This window comes from Cyprinodon variegatus, unplaced genomic scaffold (assembly GCF_000732505.1).
Source record: "Cyprinodon variegatus isolate N-32 unplaced genomic scaffold, C_variegatus-1.0 Scaffold37, whole genome shotgun sequence".
Lineage (NCBI taxonomy): Eukaryota > Metazoa > Chordata > Actinopteri > Cyprinodontiformes > Cyprinodontidae > Cyprinodon > Cyprinodon variegatus.
In genome coordinates this window covers 1,934,938-1,959,855 of record NW_015150490.1, presented here as the reverse complement: position 1 = coordinate 1,959,855, position 24,918 = coordinate 1,934,938, and the positions used below count along the sequence as shown (strand labels likewise).

The window sequence follows — 24,918 nt, the reverse complement described above, 5'->3', positions numbered from 1 at the left end:
ATGGATGGATGGATGGATGGATGGATGGATGGATGGATGGATGGATGGATGGGTTTTTTATTTGGTTTAAAGTTTTAATCTGAAGTGGAAGTATTATAAAGCCAATTAAAGATGAGAAACAAGCTTTTTAGAAATGTTGTTAGAGAAACCAAGCAGATTGTTTCAGCGGCAGGTCCAGTATGCACATCAGAAAAGAAAGCCTATTCTTCTGAGGTAATGTCCCTGTTAAACCTAATATAACTTTAAAATTTATACTGCAAAGCCTGACAGCTGATGGAGTAGAAATACTATGACTGCCTTCTAATATAGCTTTATTTTGGAGTCTATTATCTTGATTGTAACTTTAGAGAGAGAGAATTCACTGAAAATTCTGGCAAAATAAAACTGAATCCTCAGCCTTTAATCATAACTGGAAATAATGATGATTCTTGAGTTGTGCTGCACCTGTAGAAGAGTAAGGTTGGCTTTGTTGCTCTCTGCCAGTGAGCCAGCCTGCCTCGTCTTTCCTTGGGCAGAATGCAGTAAATCTTGAGCCTCCTGGAGTTTCCTCTCATGATCAGACAGCTTTTCTTTGATCTTTAAAACACACAGATATGGAAGCAATTTTTGTCATTTGGCAAATTTAAAGACAAAATTTAGAACTAGTGATCACTGTTACCTCGGCTTTTAAATCCTCAGTGGCTTGATGAGGGTCACCAAACAGTCTTTTGACTTTCTGATACAACTCTTCTGCTAGACTGTAGGAGAAATAAAGAGTTCAAGAGAGCATATACAAATATATGCTACATGATTGTATTAGGATTCAAAAGAAAAGAGTACTTATCTTTATGTATTAGCAATGTTGAAATATTTCAAAACTAGTCAACTGTAAACTTTTTTTTTTTTTAAATCACACTGCTATGTTAAAATAACTTTGATTAATCTTGTGTTTAATATTTTACATTCTAAATCAATTTGATAAATACACAGTAAATCTAATGTTTCTAATCCCAAAAGAACACCTAAAGCCTTTATAAGGAAATTGGTGAAACATTATAAAATTGTAAATTAAAGAGGGTTATTGGTCGACAGAACATGCAAATAATAGCAGTAATAATAAATCAATCCAAAAGAGTTCTTTTTATGAATCATACTTACTTACTTAAAAGAGAAACATTTTTTTTATTACAACAAAATCCTCAGAGCATTAACTCTGATACAAGAACCTACATTTGTTTTACTTTTTAACTCAGTTTAGTAACTCTTTTACTCAGCGTTTGAATATTCTTACATGGTGCATTAAGTGTTTTACTTAACTTATAAACTTTTTCGTTTAACTTAATTTACAGTAGGTAACATTAGATTACAGATGATAATAAATAAATCAGTTAAACTCAGCTTTAAGACAGAGGTGGACCTTGCAGACTGTGCAGACTAAATTTGACCTCACCATTTTGCTATGCTTTCTGCAAAGTTGTTTTTATATCCTAGTTACTAACATTTGGACAATAAAGGGTTAAAGAAATAAGAAATAGAAATTATGAAGGAAACAAAATGACAGCAGAAAGAAACCTATGATGCATTTAAAGTTGTTTATACTGACAAACCTCATCTAATGTTGGAAATAGTATAAGCTCTGTGCTGTCATATGTCTGAGAACAATTTAGTATTTTGATAAAAACCTTGAAAATACTTCACAATGATAACTGGAAAAAAAATAAATTATATATATATATATATATATATATATATAAAAAAGTGGAGCAAAATTTAATTATTAGATTTCTGTGTTTTATATTTTATCAACTACACTCCAAAGAGATGAATGGTAACAATAATTGGCAAATTCCAATAGTAAAACTCTTTTGTGAAACAAGATGTTATATGAGGGTGAATGCTTGTAGTAGATGTTAATGTAACTGATCAAGAAAAATGGGAATTTGGTATAGAAAAATATCTGCATTTTTAAAAGGCGGCTTTTAAAGTATTTTAACAGAGTCTTTGATTGCTGCCTTTCAGGATGGCTAAAATCCTGCGTTAAACCAGTATAGAAGGAAGTATGCAGTGCTTTGCTTTAAAATACTCGTTTGCTATGTAACTGTTTGTTTACAACATTTTAACAATGTTTGGTGCACTTTGAGCCATCTTTCTCTCTCTGGAAGCATTTAAGATAATTTAGTAGCCACATGTTTACAGTCACATCCTTTAATGAGTCTAATCTTCCTTCTTTAACATAAAAAATTAACACATGAAGGATCTAGTGTCCTCCAGTTAATATCACTCAGAGGAAAAGCTCAGTGTTTGAGGATCGGGGGATTGCATGATGGAATATGATAAAACTAATGAACCCTGTAGGGAATAACACGGGGGGAAAAAAAAACAACCAAAAAATGTGTAATAAACCATTGGAGAGATTATCTAGTCATTGCTTATCAATCGCACTTTTGCATTACAAATATGGTTTCAATTACTGTGAATTACATAAAATCTATTTTGCAGCGTGTGAACAAATTAGCTTAAAAATAGCATATTAGCAACATGTCCAATTGAAAATATACAAAGAATATGGAATAACTGAAAGCTTTGCTCTTTTCATGAAGTCAAACATTTTTTTTTATTTTTTTTTTTTATTAACAGGAGAACTGGATGAAATCTCCCCTTGGTGTTTGGTCATATAATGAAGTCACTCAGAGGCTGAAGCAATTTCTGTTTGTGTCTTTATTTTACTAATTTTCTCTATCCATCCGTCAGCTACCTTTTTCTTTTGTTTTTTCTTTTTTTTTCTCTCCTGTCTCATTACATGTTCTATGTATTTTATGACCGTCTCTGTTTGTTCCCCTACGGTGATATTTTTAATTAACTCATCGACCTTTACAGCTGAAACAGAAGAGGGGAAAGAGGTATGCAGAAATAGATCACTAATTCCTCTGAATGCCTTGAGAGAATGAGAGAACATTAATGAGCACTGGAGAAAAACAGAGACACGCTTTGCTACAACAAATGCAAAGACATGACTTTTAGATGTGCAGCCATCAAATAGCTGCTTACATCATTATATCGCCAAAATCAAGAGAGAAACAAATCAAGAAAATAAACCAGTAGAATTTTAGGAATGTTTGTATGAATTATTTTTCTATTAAATAGCCAATTCTCAGGGTTATGTTGCCCTAAGACTATATTCATAGCAGAACATTTAAAATCACTATGAATTACAAATTGTCTATAAGTTTATTACATTGATGAATTATGTAAAAATGAAAAAAACTACATATTAGAAATAAAGAAGCTCCCATAAGAAAATATTTGTTTCATTAATTTAACTGTTAAAAGAAACAGAAGAGGTGGATTTTAGATTGATTTAAAAATGAAATCAAATACAGGTTAGGAAATTAAGAACTTTTATAAGATTGTTTTTCAAAATTAACCACCATCTTATTTTGAAGGAAAGAGTGAAACTCAAGAGACATGCAGTATTAGAAACCTAGCTTTTAATGAATGGCGTTATTTCAAGACTGGTCTGCATTCCTGTGTTTTTTGGGTCAGTTTGTATCAAAGTAAAAAAGATGAAGATGAATGTAAAAGGTCCCAGCAGAAAGCGTAGGTGTGACAGTAAAGGGAACAAGGAAATACATGAATTGCAATGCTAACAGAAGTGGTACCTGTCGTCCTTCACAAAACTTTAGCAAAAAGACAATTTATACAATAAATATTCAACTTTTAATTAAAACAATGCACCCCTTGCTTCGCTTATACTTTATAACAGTTTTACAACTTATTTATAACTAAAGAAAGTTTGTGTATGTAACGGCTATGCATTATAGAATGAAAAAAAAATGCCTACAAAAATAAAGTGAAAGTTTTTCTCTGGGAGAGAAGAGCAACACCTAATATGTGTGTGTTTAAGTGTGTGTTATATGTGCGTGTGTGTGATGAGTGCTCTCATACTCCTCCTCCTCTTCTGCAATGCTTTTCATTCCTCCCAGCTGTCGTTTTCTCATCTCGGCGAGCATCGCCTGAATCTCCTCCTTCATCTCGGTAAGGCTTTTGTCTGCGGTTCCATCTTTCCTTGAGAGGGTCCTGTTCAACTCTGCAGCCTTGAATTGGAGATCTGGACGTAAAGAGACACACAGAGGGACCGCTTTGAGGAGGCTGCCAACGGGAAGATTGAGTTTATGGAGCTGTGGTTGCGAAAGGCATAAGAAAAACACTCTTTGGTGTTTCATCTATTTTTGGCAGTTGAAACTGTTGATATAAATGCCAAAAAATATTACAATTTTTACAATAATTCTTAATTTTAGTAATTCCTAGTTTGAAGCTGTTTTAATTGGCAAGTAATGACATTTTGGTGAAATATATATATATTATATGCATTATATTAAATGTACATAAAAATAATCTAATAAGTTAAATGAGGGCATTAAAGAGTCGCTGTGTATAGTTCACTTATGTGCTGATTATTAAGTTTATTTTATCTAAAGCACTCATTGTCCTGCATCCTCATTATGTCCAAAAAGGGTCCATTTCTAGGCAAGATAACCAGTTTTGCTCACTTTAAATACATGTAATGTCAGTGTAAAGACAACGTTGAATTCTATTCTATTCTTTTTTAAATGTGAAAATACAGAACACAATTCGATGTTTCAACTATTACAACTTAAATGTTCACCCACCATAGAGTGCGTAAAAAAAATTTAATAAACACCACAAAAAATGTGTGGTTTTTATTACTCGAGGTGGTGCAATCCCCATTACTGTTTAATTCTGTTCATTTTTTGTTATCTTTACAATTAAGTTAGTGATATTCTGTTAAAAATACCAGAAAGGCAACATGGACAAAATCACTTGGACTTTCTGCTTATATCTTCAGTTATAATCTTAAATGGATGAAGCTGTGATTACTGATGTAATGGAAATCTGTCTTTCTAAATGAAAGAAAACACAAAAAAACCCTCAAAACCTTTATTTCTATCACCACTATAAAGTTATTTATTCTACACATTCTACTGTTTGTGATTACAGAGAAATGTGCATTTTCATAAATATAGGATTTACGTAGTAGAAGTAGAGCATCACGCTTTTAGTGCTTAATGAGCATAATGTTATGATCACCTAGCTAGTAGAGTGTGTTTTACGCATGTGCTGCCAAAACTGTACAGGGCTCTCATTTTTAAAAACAAATGAGTAGGATCCATACAAATATGTATGTACACAAACACCGTAAAATAGGGCATGCTAAAAATACAAACCTGATAAAAAAAAATTAAGCAATTTTCTATAATAAATAATTACAAACTTAAAGTTTAGGTACAATGCTCCACCTCATGTCACATCCAGATTCTCTCATAAATGATCCAAGCAAAGCTCTGCATGGATGCAATACTGCATTTAAAGGAATCAGCTGATTAATATTATTTAATGTTTACCACTAAACCTGTAACAGCTGCTTTGAGGACTGAGGCCTGCATACAGGCTTGACCCCGGCAATGGGTCACGTCCGATACTCTCTCCTCAGGCATTCACCCCATATTGTTTCCACTATGCTTTGCAGTGTGAAGCTCCCACCCATTAACAGTTGTCATGATAAAACAAAAAATATGATAATTAAGTAATATTAAAATTTGGTTATAATATTTAACTGTCATATGTTGAAAATAAACAGCTTTATTTATTTATTTCAATAGTTCTATTTTTTAACGAGATAATCAAAGATACTTAAACTGGCAAAGTCTAGAATAAATACTAAAGAATGCCATTTATGCAAACTTATGAATAATATCGATAAACTTCAGGTTAAAAATTACAAGAATTGATAAATTTACCTAAAGAGTTAAAAGGTTTGAGTTAATTTTGTACATTCACAAACTACCATTCTCACCCACTTTTTTCTATTATTGGCCTTCAACATGAATTTGATAAATTACAAACTGGTTCTGCACCTGAAGAGACTTTAATAAAGATTTATAAAAGTGCATTACATCAAGACAAAAAATGTGATCTCAGTTCAATCACCTTAATTCTTATTTTACACTTTACTGCTAATGTTCAAATAGTTTTTGAAACTGTAATCCATATTATTCCAAATATTGACACACATTTTAAAAAATATTTTATCTATAGCATTATTATATTGTATAATGATGAGAACTAAAAAGAAGTAAAAAGAAAACTAAAGCAAGCAAAGCAGCCATTAAGGTCCAAAAGGAAAATTAAATTAGAAAAGATCAGAAAGCATAGATGGTATAAGGATGACGGCTCCAGCAGAAACACAATATAGTAAGTTGAATTTTTGTACATTGAACAAACATATTCCTTTAAATGACTAATAACCTCATTTTTACTCATCGTTACTCATTTAATCACAGTTGGAATCCAATTCAATCTTAATTCATTTCATCATTTGAAGCCAGTTTTCTGTAAGCAGCCCTGAATCAACTCTTATTTTCTCAGATTAGAGTCCATAAATCTCAGAGATATCAGTGATGAAACAAAAACTCAGTCTGTCTGACACTAATAAGGACTGTATACATGTACCAGTGCAGGAACAAACATCAGCCTATTAGTACTTTTTCTTACCTATGTGTACACATGGGAACATTTGTTGCCTTAAATTGTATTTGACTGAAACAAGTAAAAATATTTCACAGTTTATCGGTGTGTGTGTTGTGGTGCATTTCACTTATTTGAAGTGTAAACATAAAGTGATTAGAGCCAAGACAGCAGCTAAGCCATCATGCTAATGAACAGCTGTACTGCATGTGTGTATGGGTGCGCATGGCTCTTCTAGCAGTGTGTGCACAGACAAAACAACAGCGTGTGCCACAGTCATATAATTACATAGTGAGATTTAAAAACCAATTAAACACTTAAATCGTGGACAGAATCATATTAAGGTATCTGGCAAACATGTGTGGGGAAATTGTGTACAGTACTTTCTTGCCTATTGTGTGTCTTTGTGTGCAGTGTTGCACAAATGTGTCAAAAGCATGCAAAGGCGTTTGCATATCGGTGTGTATTTGTGTGTTTGTGATGGCCACTAATTAAGTCTCTAATTGCTACTCTCAATCATTCAGTGAGCCAGGACACAGTCTCTCTTTCACTTTCCTAGATACACACATTCAAGTACACACAATAATCACACCGTGATTAGGCAGAGGGCCAAAGAGCTGGGAGCAACAGCAAAGGGGGGACAATTTCACTACTGCAAGTGAGATTTAGTTGATTTGTCAACTTTTCTCCAACCAAAAACACAAGAATTTCATAACAGTAATAAAAAAACGGCAGTTGTGCAATCGTTAAAAAAAATATTTGCATTTCTCAACTCAGACTACAACAATGCTTATTACGCAACACCACAAACTATTCTAATTGCTTAGAATACAATTCCAATAAGTTTAAGATTGAAAGGCTGAACTGTTTTATCATCATTCTAATAACCAACAGTTACCATTAACTTTTTCAGGTTCATAGCAATGCTCATCAGGGGTCACTATTTTTGAGAGGTAGAGAGAGGGTGCTCTTGAACTGAGTTAGAAGAGAAACTTAATCTATCCTGATATGGTTTAGTAGATTTAATTTGTTAATGGTAATATTTATTCAGCAAGCATAAAGATCATCATGTGTCAATCTAGCCATACAACTAGTTACAGTAAATCTGAAACACAAGCAGGAGTAGAAAGTGGTTCTTTGATTAAAAGATGCCTGATAAAAACAAAACAAAAGATCAGTTTGTTGGATGGGATCTTCTATAGTTTGATGGACCATTTCAGTTGTTTCAAAAATTACGGAAAGGGAAATTTCAAATCATAACTTTAGATCAGAAAACTGGATTTAAGCAAAACATTTTTAATTTTATAATTACAAACAGTGTTGACCAATTTTTAGTTTTTTTTTATGAAAGGAAATTTGAAACCATTTCACACAAGATGTTAGGATTCCAGTTTGTGGGGCGTGTTTTGTTTCTTTTGCAGTTCCACCTTGCACCCACTAGATGGTGCCTTTGTCCTCTGCTGGTCTGGAGGGCTTCCAGTTCTTCTCACCTCAAACCTGCAGCCTATTGGGTCATAACTTCCTGAGGAGTATTTAAGGAGCAGACTGTCTTCACTTCCTTGCCAGAGTGTTTGCCAGTATTGGGTACTCTAGCCACTCTGAGTTTGCTGATTCACTTTGAGTCCGAACTTCTTCTGAGCTCTTTCAGCAATAACTGAGTTTTCTCTTTGATTTTCTGTCAGGAATTTTCAGATCCACTGGATACGCTGGCCCTTCAAGTCTTGGAAGGGAAACACTCGTCACACTGAGAAAAGGAGACGGATCTCCTCATCTGAACACCGAGCACTTCAGTAACCAAGTGTCAGTCTGCTCAACTGCTCCTCAGGATCTCCTTAGTCTGCGTGTCCGCCCTCCAACAAACTAACCTTCTACTGACCAAGCCTCCACAAACGGGATCTCAGAAACCCTCCCCAACAACTGCTGTGAGTCCAAGTTGCCTTGTATTCAGACTTTCGCCCAGTTTTCCCACAGTCCTTGAACTCACCACTCTCTTTGCCTCCTAGAGCTTCCACTTCTGCTTCACCAGACTACAGGAACCTCCCTTAAGCTGAGGAACTGTTTTTCCTATCTCTGTACAGTAAATCTTCAATAAACTGTTAAATCTTTCTCGGTCTCTGTGAGTGCTTCTGCATGTGGGTCAAATATATTGGACCCATCATGTCACAAGATAATTCTTGTTGTGGCAAAGCAGGAAACTTAGTTTGAGATTTTTAAAGTGAACTTTACTGTCACCGACCATGAGGTCTTTAGCTAGGAATATTTCATAGTGCGTACACCTTGATGTATCGCATCTTTAGGCTTTGCGCTGTGTAGGGGGTTCCGGGGGCCCTGGAAAATGTTGAAATTTAGACTATTTTCTAAATTTTGAGGTTGAATGCAGCTAAATTTGGTCTTTGAATACAAAACTACTCCTTACATTATTATGTTTCATTGTTTAATTCAAACAATCAGAAAGTGTAATGCTGCGTTTTCCCACTCCATCTTCTTGTAAAATTTTGAACATTTGAGCCAAGCTTCCGGGGGGAATTTAGGGCGTGCCAAAGCTGTACATATCAAAAACAGGGCAAACAATTTGTAATTTTTTTAGTAAAGGGCATACAATGTACACCCGTATGCATTGCTTGCTGAAAGCCTGCTGACCATATATTATAGTTTTTGTTAGGGAAAATCTCAAAAGTGTATTTTTGTTTTGTTTATTTGGGGGAATAATGGGTTGCCTCTGATCAATGTGCAAATGCAGCTACTGTAACAAGTGAAAATTTAATTTATTAATAGAAATTGCAGTACTGAATTATAGCTGTTTTATGAGACCTTTTCTTAAATGAAGTCAAGTAAAAACCTTGTTGTGGGATCATAATTCTTGAAGCATGGCTAGATTCAATAAAGCCTCCACAAACTCATTATTAATCAATTTTGACTAGTAAATAGTAAATGCTAACTGCTGTTATCTTTCCATCTGAAGCTTGTATCCTTGTTTAAGTAACTTCATTAACTTTCTACTGGTGCAAATGAAAAAGGACTTAAACAGCTAATCTATTATAGGTAGCATCAGCATCTTGTCAATGCTGGTAAATAAGTAGAGGGAAAATAGCTTAAGTTACCACTTAATGGAAGATTTGTTATTAAAGAAAAAGATCTAAGGATAAATATTTTGTTATAATTTCTACAGTAACTTGCTTAATGCCAATAGAACTGAGTAAAATGGCTGTTCTGAAGTTGAGGAAGGCAAGTAGATCAGTTGTGATGGCTTGAGAAATCTGTTGATAGTTACAGCAACACTTTGCACCAACACCTTGGATGGAGCACCGTCAATTTGTCCATCAGCACCAATTTCATGGGTGCTTTTCTCCATTAGACGAACCATTTGGTTGGCTTCTTTCAAAGCCTCTGTTCAAAAGTTGGTAAACAGAATTTCACTGAGCATTAAGTCTTGAGATTTTTGAAAAACTATTTTTTTCCAATACCCCCTCACTACATCTTTTTGCTCTACATCCACATCTACAATATACTTTTCTACATTTCCCCAATAGGAGCCATTCAGTTCAGGAGAATGTTCAATTAGCTTTAGTATAACAAGAAGAAAATAGAGTAAAAGAATAGATATCATTTTTTTTTAAAGGAAATGTTGACAGGATTAATACATAGCTAAAAGGGGAGAGCTCATTCTTTACCTTTAGCTCCCAACAGTGTGTCTTTAATGAACTGCTCCAGGTCCTGAGCTCGTTTATGAATCCTGTCTGCATCATCATCTACCTGCTCGCCATCAGCGGACACCTTAGTCGCCTGTTTACACAAAAACATAAACATGCATCAAAAAGGAAACAGGCATTACATGAATATATGAAAGTTAAATCAAGAATGAGAATTTATGAAGTGACACAAGATAAATAGATACAAACAAATCAATACTGTGTACACAAAAAGTAGAAGACTTAAAATGAGAAAAACCTCACATTTAAAGACAAGCCCAAGAGCACAAGGAGATGGATAAAATCCAGACATGTATAAAAACATACAAATACACTCAATCTAACACTGACACACACAGTTTGGAGTGTGATGATAATTATATGTTCTGCTGCCATTTGACAGGGTCGTGTGGAGGGGGGGCTTTAACATTGTCAATAAATGTCAGGCATTAAATCCCTAAAAGTGTGTAGCCTGACAACATGAATGTTAGATTGTGATCGGGATTGTTTTCTATTTTTGGTTAACTCCACCACACAGCAAACCATGACAGCATACACATTTAGAAAGAGAGAGAGGGAGAGGAGAAAAAAGGAAAGTTTCATTCAACAGAAAAGCCACTCTAAGGTTCGAGGGCTAAGTGGTAGGGAATCTTCTGAAGCCTTGACTCTTAGCAAAGTCGCCAATGAAAAAGGCATCAGGAAAGTTTAATGGTGCCTTCACACCAAACGTCAATCCCAGCACCAAAGTAGTCACATTCGGGTTCTTTTGCTTGCCTTACATATCTCCAGCAATTGCAAGCTGGGAAAGATAATTTACCATCTAATGGTATTTTAACTGACTTTGGTCTGAATTTAGGCACAGGCCTATTACGATAATTTTAAAAGTAGTAGTTGAATTGCTGGTGAAGATTCTGAGTCATCCCGTTCATAGTCATTCCAAAATGGTAAAAAAACAACAACAATCCACTGAACTTTGTTCAAAAGTTTGAAGAGATTTCGCTTCCCATCCAGGAAGCTTTTACAATTAAAGATATCAGAAATAGCGTTGAGTTTGAGGCTTTAGAGAGAGGACTAAAAAACAAAGCCTTGTTTTGGCTTAGAAAACAAGCAAATTGGACTGGATGAACGGGTCCTCCCCTTTAGAATGAGAGTCGTTTGACTTCTTTGTTAGCCTGCAATACCCCAAACCCATAACTACATATTTAAATTAATTGGTTGTGTAGATAAAAACAAACAAACAAACAAAACAACAGCATTGTGCAGCCCAACATCCTTCTGAAAAGGCTTTCCGGTAGAGGACTCTCTGGTAAATCAGCTGATTCGTTTCAAAACTGTGTTGAAAAAAAAAAGAAGAAAAAAAGTACCAGACGGCAAGGAATCTCAATTTAGAGAGAAAGGGTTCAAATTGGCCTCAAAGAAGGTCGGCAAAAACAACTTAAAAAATGACACAGTTCTAAGGTGCACTGCTGCTGCAGACCCTGACTGACGAGATCGTTGGGTATCGAACATTGTGCTGTATCCATTTTGTTCTAAAAAAAATTAAAAGTTGCTCTAACCAATACAAAAGCCGTAAAATTAAATGTATGACGTGAGACTATTACTGTGGAGCAAAATGCTTATCTGAGAGGTGGTCGGTTCTATTTAGGCTTACAGTCCAGACTACATTTATGGAATATACTGCCTATCATATAAAAACGTGCTGATTGTGTATCAAACTAGACAAGCAATACATAGATACAAAATATTCAACTTAAAATTCCAACAGCTTTTAAAGGCTACAATATATCTAGCTTTTTATTCAAAAACCTGAACTCTGTCACCAGTGTAATTTCCAGCCATTTCTTTTGAAAATGACTGAGGCACTACATGCAAGCTGAAATGTCTGCCATGTCTTTGGCTACACAGAGAGGAAAAAATGAGATAAAAAAAAGGAAGACACAGGCTTAAAGTTGAAAGAAACCCAAAGGATTTGTACCCTGCTATGTAGCTGGTCCATCTCAACCACCAGTGATCCCAGGTTGGAGTCGGCCAGTTGCAGTAATCTCTCTGGAGCTTTCTGAGGCGACAACATGTGCTTCAAAGGGGAAATGGAGAGATGAAAGTATTAGACAAAGCATCCTCTAACACAATGTGGCCTCAAGCAATGTTTCCAATACCACCCAGACCTGTGCTGCTGGGCAAAACAATTTGCACAGAGAAAAATCTTAAATGTTTATTCCCAATTCTAGATAGCTTTGCATTTTAATAATTAGTAAAGGAAACAATGTCAAACTTTAATTTTCTTATACTAATATAAAGAAACAATTTTGTTTAACATTCATTTCAATCAGGGTCAATAAAAATGAATAAAGGGGCAGTAGAGTCTAATAACATCGCCACAAAATCTAAGCACTCTCATAGCCAATAATGAGCAGTTTATAAATACACAGGGGGGCAGTGCACCAATGAGAGATGCCGTGATGTGTATGTCGTGATGACCTGTATCTGAAAACATGCCGTTGGTTGAGGGCATGTTTAAAACGATAAAAAACAACCGTAGATCATTTTAAGTTCCAATGGAGAACTAACTGTACTAGTTGTACAGAGAGAAGTTAGAGAAACAAACAAAAAAAAAAACAAACAAAAAAAAACAAAAAGGAGTGATAAATGGGATAAAATAAGATCAGCACAGCTTTTACTGGGTGGTAGAGCCATGCACTTCCGTGGTAGTCTTGCGGGACCCAACGCAAAGCAGTGCGGCGCGGGACAAATATTGAAAGATCATTGCTGGTGCGGGCGGGAGGGAGAGCGCACAGTGCGGGTGCGAGCGGTGATAAGCGGCAGTAACACGAACTAAAAACGTGTTTTAAAATATATATATATATATATATATATATATATATATACATACACACACACATATACATATATACACACACACATTACAGTGTGCTAGGTGGACTTCATCATACAGTGTTTAAAATTATTAATTATAACATTTTTATTTCATACATGAACGTGATGATGAGTGGCACATAAGATATTATTCCTAATATCCTGAGTAGATTTTGCTAAGTTAGTTGGGTATTGTTGTGAAGCAGCAGCTCGTGCCACCTAACGCGCGTCATGCACTATGCGTTGAAGAATCGGACAATTTTAGCCAGACTTAATATACACAATCAAAAAGGTTTAAACTTTCTTTACCTTGATCTCGTCTGTCATGTTCTCAAAGCGGTACAGGACTTTATATGGTGGTGGAAGGGGTGTAGTCAGAGTGACTTCGGTGATGATGCGATAGAGACGGTCCATGTCACTTATTAGCAAACCTGAGCACTCATCGTCACAGGCTAGAGGAAAAAAAACAAAGACAAGTTTGAAATAGCTGGTGTGTAAACTCCACTGACACCTTGGTGTTGTTTGCCAAGTATCAGTGTAAGTTTTGTGTTGCTGTATATTTCATCAATGTCAACTAATCAACATAACGTGTGACTTTGCTTGGCAAGTTTTATGTTGTAGCATCATTAAGACAAGGCTGCTGATACATGAAAGCAGCATGGGGAGAAAATGGCCCCTTTATGAACATACACTGCAGAAAAATAAACAACCATTGCACATGCCCACACTTGGGAAATCACCATTTTATGAATTCAAACTGTTTCTAGTCCATCAGTCTCTGACAAAACCAAATCACAAAAAAGATCCACTGCATTCACGGAGTTCCATGCATAATTTGCACACGCATTTGGACAAAACACAAAACTGTTGTTTGTAGCAAGACCTGCTGATCATGACACCCTTCCACACACATTAAATAGTCCTGCTAATAGCTTCGCCTTCCTTTGTCATTTTTCTGAATCCCTGCTTGTGAAACAATACTGGACAATGACGCTGCCTCTTTGCACGTCGTAACATTACAAAGGTTTTATATAACAAAGGACCTAATAATACTTCACACGACTACATTGTGTAAGACCTTATAAAACCCCAAAACACTGGATTAAAAAACTAATTAGATAAAACAAAAATGTGCTTTAAAAAAACAATTATTTTACATTCTGAATTCTTTTTCAGACATAATTTTGACTTTCACTTGTACCTTACCTCCTTAAATCCAAAAAAACCGAATTACCCTAATAATATCTCGAACCATTAATATAAAATTTTTTCTATAACGAATTGAAATTATCTGACGTGAGAAAGATGAACTACATATAAACATATATTGCTTTGGATATTTAATTTCCGTATAAAGGAAAAATCCAGAATACTCAGGTGTTTGAATTTTTATCATCATGTTTTGTGCTTCAATAAGCCACTGTATTTTACTGACAATATAGTTATTTATACAATTTAAATTAGAGCAAATTAAAAAAGACAAGAACATATCCAAAACAAATTTAAACATACATAAATTGATCATATTTAAGCTGATATATTAAGCAATATACTGAGTATGTGATACCTCCTTTAAATTACCCACTGAAGGTAATCTATTATGGCCCCAAGTCTCCTTCTAGACATGAGCTGGGGGATACTCATATGTTACATCTGCATCTAATGGATTAATAATCGTATTGTAAGCATATTTTCATAGATCTATGTAGGCAAGTTTAATAATGCAACAAACTGTGTGACATGACTTGTTATATTTAAGATGAATTTCTGCAATTGATGCAGATGTTTATATCTTTATATTCTCATGCGGAAGAAGCGGTTTGTTGTGCCTGGCAAAATGATATAAAAGCCAGAGCTTGGGGAAAAAAAAAAAAAATACAGTCGTCAGAACAAAGAGCTTTGATTATGGTTTGGACACAAAAGCAATCAGTTCGGTGCAGCATTTCCAATATATGAGCACAAGTTCAATGTGGAAACATGCAGATCATGCAAGACATGAGGAAGAAATGTCCTCACCAACCTGACAGCAGCAATTTCACATCGGCCTCTGTCTTACAACCTTTTCATCTATGTTCTCATTCACACACTTTCTTCCAAGCATGTTAATGGTACTAAATTGGCACTGCCATTATTATCATATTAAGTTTAAATTAGCTCCAAATGACATTGAAATTATTGCTTTAATGAATAAGTATGACTTCTGCTATTATTATGTCTCCCATGGCAACTAAAGGAAAAGGCTTCGATCTGGATTTGATTGTCAAAATACAGCAAAGATTACAAAATCATGTGACATTTCATATGTGACCCCCAGGAATGAGAGAAACCATTGAAAACGAATGAAATGGACCAAGACTGAAGGGTTAATGGAGTCTGGAAACCTTTGGTGCAAATGGGCTTTTCTTTTTTTCCTGTTCTTCTGATTTCTGCAGTTTAAGGCTATTCTGTATAATGACCTCAGTTTATAATACTATTTTTTTTTTTTAAAGTGATTGTAAATATCTGGCTTACAATACCCACTGATGTAGCAAGTAATTTTTATTTTGCTCAAAGGCTTAAAATAAAAGGTTAATATTAGAAAAGTGGCAAACAGAAATTTGTAGCATCCAACTTTGGGAAATAGAACAGTATTGCTATGCAATGAACCAACGTTTTTATAATCATGCCAAGTAATATCTGTTTAATAAACCATCCTGCTATCTCCCATCAACCTAAAGAGCAGATATTTTCACCCACGATGGTTTCTAAAAGTCTTAAAGTTTTTACTTTTCGTCAAACAAAATGCTATGTTATTTCACAAACGTTTATGAATTTTATAACAATTCTAAATACAAAGTAGAGTTTAAAAGACCAAGAGGCAGGAAGAGGAAATGAGACATGACTGGTTCTGCAGGTAATTGCAGACACCAACCAAGCCGACGCAGGAGCATGGAGAAACGGACATACCATATGCACAGCCCTGCACTAGTGAGGCTCGTACATTGCTAACTATGTGATGGTTTACTACAAGACCACCAGATATATTTCAAGACAGCAACAAGCACTGAGTCAAGTAACGGAGTGCTTAAAACAGCCCTTTCTAAGTCTACTACCACTACTACTGAAACATCTGCGACTTTCTGTATCAAAGCTGTCGGGCGCGCACATGTAGCCTCAACTGACGTCACATACGTAAGACTTCTAGTGGGAAAAAGGAAATTTGGCCCCATGAATTGCAACCTATTTTGTAGCACACAGCTTATTCAATGCAATGCAGAAAAAATGGGTGAGCTCCTTGGTTTTGATTTTTAACGCTTTATCATTAAAAACTGAACATGCATGAGTATTCTTTCATCATTCCTGCCCCTAGTTTCTTTAACTTTGTAATAATAAAAAAAAAATTCTAATGAATGAACAAAATCAACTTTAAGTGCTTGATTTTAACTACCACTGTAAATCAAATTCCCATAGAATCACATACCTCTTGAGGAAAAAAAACCTTAGGACATTCATTGTGAATAAAATTGCTGCTCCCAGTGATTTTCCATCCAATCAATTGGATTTTGGTCTGGTGATGGACTGTGGCATGTCCAGTTATTCATCCTCTGATCATTCCAACCGTTTACCACTTTTACGCACCTCTTTAACAACCTCAGTCAGTGTTTTATGTGATAGAGGATATGATTTACAGTTTATTCTCAAAGATTATTTGCTGAATGAGCTGTAGGTATCACAGTCCTTTTTTATATCTTATGTATTGTCGCACCTGTCTACTTGAAACAGGTCAGTCTCAAAAAGGAGATCCATTTCCTTTATGGTATCTGAGTATATAAATAATAGTGCAGTCAAAAATTATGAAACAGCCAAATTAATGGACTGCATAACTATCAGTCATCCTCCTGACAACGTTGGCCAGGATTTGTTACACTTTTGAAATATGTATTGAAAAGTGCTCCATGATACATCAAATCTTGAGGTATTATTTTACCCTACTTTAAACCTTTCCAAAGCTTTATCCCTGACTTGTGTGTGTGTGTGTGTGTGTGTGTATATATATATATATATATTATATATATACACACACACACACACACACACACACATTGCATTGGTCTACTACATAAAACCTGAAACAAACTTGCTTAGAAAACTAAGAACATATCTGGCTTACAATACTAAGAACATGAAAACAATGAATAAAACATAAACGGTAAGTAAAGAGTTAGTCTTACAGATTATCCCAGAAGCTCCACACACATGCCTATCCATGCACTGGTCACACGAGATTCCAGAAGCCCCATCCCTGCAGCGGCACTGGCCCGTGACAGGGTTACATGGTCCTGGTAATGACCCCCACGAGGAACACTTACACTCCTCACAGCGACCACCTGGCATCGTCGGGTTACCATGATAACCAGTAGCACACCTAGAGGAAAGGATAATCAACATAGCAGAGAATCAATTTGTCATTGGAAATAGATGGGATTTAATTCTCCTTCATTGGTACTAAAGAACCTTGTAGTTGGACAAAAAACTAGAGCAGCACCACCAAAGAGCAAATGACTGGGACCAATAAGAGTTCATCACAAAAGAAATACAACTCATTTTATATATATACTGTATATATATATATATATATATATATATATATATATTTATTTATTTATTTATTTTTTTTTTTTTAACAATAATACAATTACACCTGGATGTAATACTTTGTATAATCCTAAATAGCATAAGGTTTGACTGGACTAAAGTTTGAAGAAAAACGTAATCTGAGTTCATTTTAATGTGACACAGAATTATAATGTGACCATCCAGAGATATTCTCATTAGAGAACCCTCAAACGAATAATACAAAATTAATCATAACATACAAAATTTATTTTAAAAAGTTGAAAGTGAAGGTTCTGATTAGCATTGTACATAAATAGCGTTTTCAGTTTTACATGGGAAGGTGTGCGCTGAAATATATGGATATTTGTTTGAGTTTATCCTTTTCCAGGTCAGACAGAAAATAGTTTTTTGAGCTCCATAGAATAATTTGTTTGTATATCATCATATAATTGTTGGCATAAGGATAAACTCAGACACATTTATTTTCTTTGCATGAGTCTCACCTTTCACAGTATTTCCCCTCATATCCCTCAGGACAGGCTGTACAACGGAAATCATCAAAACCTTCTGCCACACATGTAGGGCTAAAACTAGATACCAAAAAAAAAAGCACATTGATGAGTAAAGAATGTTTAATTTTAACAGTCTGAATCAAATGCAAAAATTAGTCACTGATGGATTCCTCATTAAAAACAGTATAGAAGGAGGAAAAAGAAATATTACTTATTCTCAGGGTTGGTAAGGGGACAGGCACAAGGTTTACAGTCATCTGTAGAACCACGGACGACGCCGTAGAATCCTGGAGCGCAGCGTTCGCAGTGATCCCCCTCTGTGTTGTCTTGGCAGTTCTACCAACATGAATGCACAAAATTTGCAACTATTTTGAAGACCATTTATGCCTACCTTTTCAAAAATCTCAAACTACCCACTCAAAATTTCCATCTTCCACCCAGCATGAGTTCTGTTTGTGTGGTTTGTTTTATTCTGATGTAGTAAATGGAGCTGGAGAAAGATAAAAGAAACTCTTTTCTTTCAGTAGACTTCATTGAAAGAAAGTAAAGAGTAATTAAAAAAAGAGGCAATTTGGTTATCTTGATGTTTTATTTTCTACCATGTAAAATGAGAAAAGTTTTACTGTGCATATCAGACAACTCTAGAGGATTTTTATTTTCAGTCCTTTTGATTGTCAATGTTCACAAGTCAGGAGAATGCTAAGATGTCAGGCAATTTGAAAATCTGTTTCCTTATGATTTACTTATTCATTGTCATGTGTTTTGCCCCAAAAAATCTGCTCCTAATTGGAACGACAGGTAAAATTAGTACTGCCAGAGCCCTACAAGTGATTCTGGCCAAACCAATAGAATCAGAATTTATGTAGACGGCTTTAAAGCACAACGTCTTCTGACCAGAGTGAAGTTGCCCCCCCCACCTTCTTCAAATCAGACAAACTTAGTGTAAAACGTTTGTGCTGGTTTGTGCAGCAAAAATTTTCGTTTGTGCCGCTATCATTTTAAAGATATAAAGAATAATTTCTAGAGGTCATCAAAGGTCAACCAGCCCCCCCCAACCTTCTTCAAATCAGACGTAATGGGTGTCAATTAACCCAGCTCATTTGTGCTGGTTTGTGCAGCAAATATTTTCGTTTGTGCTGCTTTGGCTTTGAAGATATTAATGGAGATGTAAAGGTCAAAAGGTCAACCAGCCCCCCCACCTTCTTCAAATTGAACAAAATTGGTGTCAAACGTTTGTGCTACGTTTTTCCTGGTTTGTGCAGTAAAAATTTTCGTTTGTGCCGCTACCATTTTAAAGATATAAAGAGATGTTTCTAGAGGTCATCAAAGGTCAACAAGCCCCCCCACTTTCTTCAAATTAGACGAAATGGGTGTCAATTAACTCAGCTCCGTTTGTGCTGGTTTGTGCGGAAAAAAATGTCATTATATATTTAAAATGGTAGCGGCACAAACGAAAATTTTTGCTTCACAAACCAGCACAAACGTAGCACAAACGTTTGACACTAATTTTGTCTGATTTGAAGAAGGTGGGGGGGCCAGCTTCACTCAGGTCGTTTTCGGTAAGCACTGGCACAAGGCAGCTTGTGCCTACTCTGGAATTGAGTAGAAAACACAAGATTTGGCATGCTCCACAATGGCACCCTGATCTTTTAGAAATTGAGCGGAAGTTCACAGACCAGAGCAGGATAAACAAAGAGATTCTCCCCCCTCCCCATCATTTGGGATCAGATAAAGTCCTTAGAACTAAGATGCATGATAACACCCAGCCTCATGTGGCAAGAGTATGCAGGCAGTAGAAGGAATTGATGGTATTGACTGGCCTCCATGTTCCCGCGACCTAAATCCAATAGGAAATCTCTAGGAAAACATGTTTAGATCCATTCAGTTGCACCTCAGACTGTCCTTAAGCTCAGTGATTCTTGGTTCTGGATTTAGCAGGAGGCCATACAAACTACCGAGTATAATTTGAGCTCCTGAGATGACATCTTAGCAAATTGGAAATACCTGCCGCCTCATTTTTTCCACTTTCTCTGCAACTTCGGATTAAGCCCTCCGACAGCTTTACACCGAAATCTTTTTGCAACAATTCGACAGGACTCAGATTTCAATTACATTGAAATCTTTTTTTACATCTACTTGAAATTTTCTCTTGTTTAAAAAGAGGGAAGAAAAAAGCAACTGACAGCTGTTACATGCAGATTCACACATCTAACAGATAAGTAGGAAGTGCCCCATTTGATTCCAACAGCTTTTATAATGCTCAGTATCTCCACAGCACTGGAAGAGAAATGATTGGCCTTTGCTCTTTACCATTCCCATTTTCTCAGCTTTTTTTTTGCCTTTTCCATGGTTCAACTTTTATCAAGCCTAGGTGGCTTTCAGATAAGAGATACATTTGTCCACAAGGTAATGATTCTCAGGCCCACCTCTGCATGATGAGGTGTAGTAAGTCTGTGTGCAAAGAAGCAGTCAATGTGTCGTCTGTGCACAGGTGCAATTTTACACACTGGTGTAAAATCGAAATAGCAGAAATAGTCATTATAAAGTGTTATTTGAAAGTTGGGAAAGACATTATAACAGTTGACAGGTAGATTTTTTTAAAGCTCATTTTTAACTTCATTTATAAGCATTCCAAGTAAAGTCTAATGTTACTCTTATTGAAAATATAGCAAAAATACATAAAAGGAACATGTGTATCCAATATTTACACAGAGAAAGAAACAGAGGCAAGCACTCAGTAATGTTAACAACTAACAATAACCCCCCTCCCAAACATGACCGAAACAAAACTATAGTACACAAAATCACTTCTCTATAGTCCTCATATCCCAGAGGTCCCCTATAATGTGCTCCACTTGTTTGTTGAAAATGGGAACTTTAGTTGGTACAATAGAAAGTTTTTTTCTTAACGAGGCAAGTCATTTCCATTACCTTCCTCAATTTCTCGTTACTGCTAATTACCACAGAAACAAACTCGTTTAGCGTTTTCAATTTAGTCTGCTCCGTTAGAAGATGCTAATGATGCCGTTATGGAAAACGAGGTAGAAATGGGCAAGGAAAAAATAAAAAGTCTAGCAGGCAAAGAGAGACAAAAATTAAACAAGAGGGAGGGGAGACACGGAGAGAGAAAAACAAATTGGTACCATGTAGAGAAATTAGGCACATGTGAGACAGAACGAGGCAAGGTAAAGAAGGGCCGTGAGTAGGAAGAGAAAAAAGGACACCCAAGAAGATAATAAAATTAAGAATGTATAAAAACAAAGGAGAAGGTGGAACCTTAAAGGAACATAAAAGAGATCTTATTAAAGTTCTTCCACACAGCACTGCACAAGATAAAGTCCTGAAATTAAATATTTGTTGACACTTGTTGCCTTAACAATTTGAGTTCTGCATTTTTTTTCTCTTTATAGTCTAATATGTAAATTAAAAGCACATGTATTGATGCAAGTAGTGGAGAAAGATGCCTCCTACTGCTAAGTACATTGACTAGTTGCCATGGAGACTGGAGACAGGCAGGTAAACTTACAATATTGTTCTCAGTGAAAGAGTTTATGCCAAGTTCTTATGCAACTCCACCCGCTGCTTGGGTGCATAGATATAAACACCCACAAAACTGCTTATTGCTGCTTTTGCGTTACTGGTCTGCTGCACTTCATTCTAGATGGTCAGAAGGGCACATCTATTCCCCAATATTCAAATAAGTAAAATAAACTCTTCCACCTGCTCCATTGATCAGATGTCTTATACTTTAAGGCCTATCCTATGTATCCTAACAGACATGGGATGTGACTTGGAACAGCACTCTGCTGAAGAGTTCATGTAGGTAAGTGAAAAGATATGATAATAAAAGCTACATCAGTAACAATGGTAACAACAGTTATTGATATTTTTCCCAGAATGATATTTTGGGAGCTTTTGTGATACACTCACAAAAATGAAAGTAAAAAAAAAAGACAACTAGATAAATCAAACACACTAAAAAAAAAAACAATTCTTCTTGATTATCTAATTGTCTTCTACTGCAATGAATATAAGGTAAAGCAGAAGAATAGCTTCCAATTTAGGTATAGAAGAAAAAGAAAAGCTACTTAAAATATGAACGAGTTAGCCAGGTGGTAGATAATTATCGCCAGGCTAATTACTGTACCTGAGATACCTTCTCATGCACATCCACTCTCACTTTCTCATTACACTCGTTTCTCTGAAAACTAGTCAACATATGGCTCTGTGATGGGCTCTAGCAGCAGAGTACTCACATGTGCATACTCATTTACCTGGCATATTGAAGTCTCAGGGTCACAAGTGGAGGAATGCCCACTGCACTGACACTGGACACAGCTGCCCATGCCTGCAGCTGTGGGCACTCTGGATGCTGGGACAGAAACCAGCGACCCATAGCGGAGACGATAGAAACCTGCCGCACATTCCTGTGCAAAAAACAAAGCAGATATTTAAAAACACTGAACAAACTAACACACGATAAAGCTGATATTAGAATGCATAACTAAGCAGATGCACGCAGGGACTCTGACAATAATCACACGGTAACTTCCCTAGTTTACAGTTGACTGATTCCACTCTCACACACACAATTAAGACGTATTCACTCCAGTGACTTTTAGACACAGACATACACATCCGTGCATATTTATACGCGTGCAGGCTTGCAAGGTAACTCTCTATCCCTCCCTCTCCTGTTCAGTAATAATTAATGGAGTCCATTTAAAGAGCCATCTGTTCCCTCTGCAAGCACTAAATGCCCGTTTAAAATACTTTATTAGCAACGACGGCAGCTACAAATAGCACAGCCATCTGTCTGGCAAGCCTTGTACGACCTGAGCATTTTAAGGTTAGCTTCATTTTGCTCCTCTCTGGCTTCATGTTAATAGTACCTTTACTTTCTGAATTATATAGACCTGTATTTTCCCCAACAACACAAATCAGCATTGTTCTGAAGAAAAAAAAAAAAAAAAGTGGCAGTAAACAGGAAAAAAATCTTGTGAGATTAACACGAAATCCTGAAGAGCTTTCAGGAACTACTACCCACAGTGAAGCCAATGTGTAGAGTCTGTATCAGAAACAGTCTCCATAGAAACATCATTAAATTAAAGATTAGGTCATTGCTAAAAGGATTTCTGTGGCTTGAGAAAAGAAGCTTGTCTGCTCCAAGAAAAAAAGAGACGAGTGAGCAAAGGACATATTTAGAAGATTAAACCTCGTGAGGTTATATTAGACAAAGTGCCTTGGAATATGTTAATGAATTTATCACAGATCGTCTTCTCACACTACCAATTACAACAATGTAAGACCCCAGTTGGAAAATAAAATATCAAACCATTCCTTATAAATTACATAAAACAGAGGAGAGAGAGACTTAAATAAAACACATGTTGCTTGCAGAGACTGATCCTTTACATGTGTGCATACCTCACAGGAAAGCCCAGAGTATCCAGTGGGACAGTCACATTTTTCTATTTGATGGGCTTTTTCATTTAGCTCTGTCGGCGTTCCCTCCTCTGCTACGGTTAAGCTGATTTCTGAAATACTGCAAGAGAGGCAACATTTGATTCATAGTAAATATGTGTTTACAACTTTTTTTGATGATTGTTTATATATAAAAAAAATCGGAATGACACCATTTGCAGGCTTTATGTTTGAAGAATAAAGTTGTTTCTTGAGAACAAACAATTTTACAATTATCAATGATAAATCATTTAGAAATGAAAGCAGCTGTTAATGTTTTACCGGCTATGTCTCATCAGACTGCCATGTGATGCCTTTATGAGGATGTAGTCCACGTAGAACAAAACATCCATGAAGTCCTCTCGGGTCATAGACCGGCCATCTTCATACCTCCATTCATGCTTAACATAGAAAGAGGCAGAAAAATTGCATCTCTGAATTTTTGAAGTACTGCTTGCATTGCCAAATTCAAGGTAGCCCCACAACCATCTTCTCCTTACTGTACCTCTGTCATGTCGATCTCATGACGAGTGAGCTGACCAATCTGAAGTCCTGGGATGTGCCGGGTTATTAGAATGTTGTGATTTGGACCACCTTTAATAATGACTTGAGGCTCATAGGATGACGGACCAGTTTCATCTCTAGCCTCGTAGTACACAGCGTATTTCAGCTGCCCTCCATAGGCTGTGATCTAAAGAAAGAAAGAAAAAAATTAAAATTCCTAGTTAGAAGGTGAAAGAGAATTTTTTAAAGCCTTTTGATAGGATAAATAATAAAGCCCTTTTATTTTGTTAAATTTAGAAAATAACATGAAAAGCCAAAGACATTGTATTGCCATTCCCAAATAACTGCCTTTTTTCACAACAGTATTATATTGGGAGGAAAACAAAAACAAGAATACATGTTTTTCTGACATGTCAATGCCTTAAGGCCCAGATTCTACATCCTTTCCTCCTGTACATGTCATATTAGTTGCAGAACCCCTCTGTGAGTCCATGAAAAGCAGCACATATCAGCAGAACAGCATCAAACTCTACTTCAAGTTCTTTGAAGCCTGAGGTGAGCACGTGAAGTCCAGCCAGAACAGGTAGACCTGAGCTATCTCTATAGTTATGCTGCTATAGGCTTAGACTTCTGGAGGACATAGGGACCCCCATTTCCTCATTCTGCTTCATTCTGTCTCTATTCTCTCAATATGCAGAATCTGTTAGTTCAATCTCTTACGGTATGCACTCTCTGCTTTTTCTCATAGTAGCTTT

At 36.0% G+C, this 24,918-nt stretch overlaps 1 protein-coding gene across 9 annotated transcripts in view; it reads right to left on the bottom strand.

Annotated features, from left to right (window-relative positions):
- lama2 (laminin subunit alpha 2) overlaps positions 1-24,918 on the bottom strand; it is a 224,090-nt gene that overhangs the window by 44,170 nt on the left and 155,002 nt on the right. For 6 of the 9 annotated variants that reach the window (XM_015369189.1, XM_015369209.1, XM_015369194.1 and 3 more), the window contains 13 exons: positions 24,165-24,350; positions 23,942-24,060; positions 23,624-23,741; positions 22,471-22,623; positions 18,408-18,532; positions 18,188-18,274; positions 17,300-17,493; positions 13,398-13,540; positions 12,190-12,288; positions 10,197-10,308; positions 3,925-4,087; positions 659-737; positions 445-576 (listed from right to left, as the gene is read on the bottom strand). In XM_015369189.1, coding sequence (XP_015224675.1) covers positions 445-576; positions 659-737; positions 3,925-4,087; positions 10,197-10,308; positions 12,190-12,288; positions 13,398-13,540; positions 17,300-17,493; positions 18,188-18,274; positions 18,408-18,532; positions 22,471-22,623; positions 23,624-23,741; positions 23,942-24,060; positions 24,165-24,350 — 1,710 coding nt within the window. The remainder of the gene's footprint in view (positions 1-444; positions 577-658; positions 738-3,924; positions 4,088-10,196; positions 10,309-12,189; positions 12,289-13,397; positions 13,541-17,299; positions 17,494-18,187; positions 18,275-18,407; positions 18,533-22,470; positions 22,624-23,623; positions 23,742-23,941; positions 24,061-24,164; positions 24,351-24,918) is intronic. The other 3 variants (XM_015369215.1, XM_015369222.1, XM_015369237.1) reach the window with 1 other exon arrangement.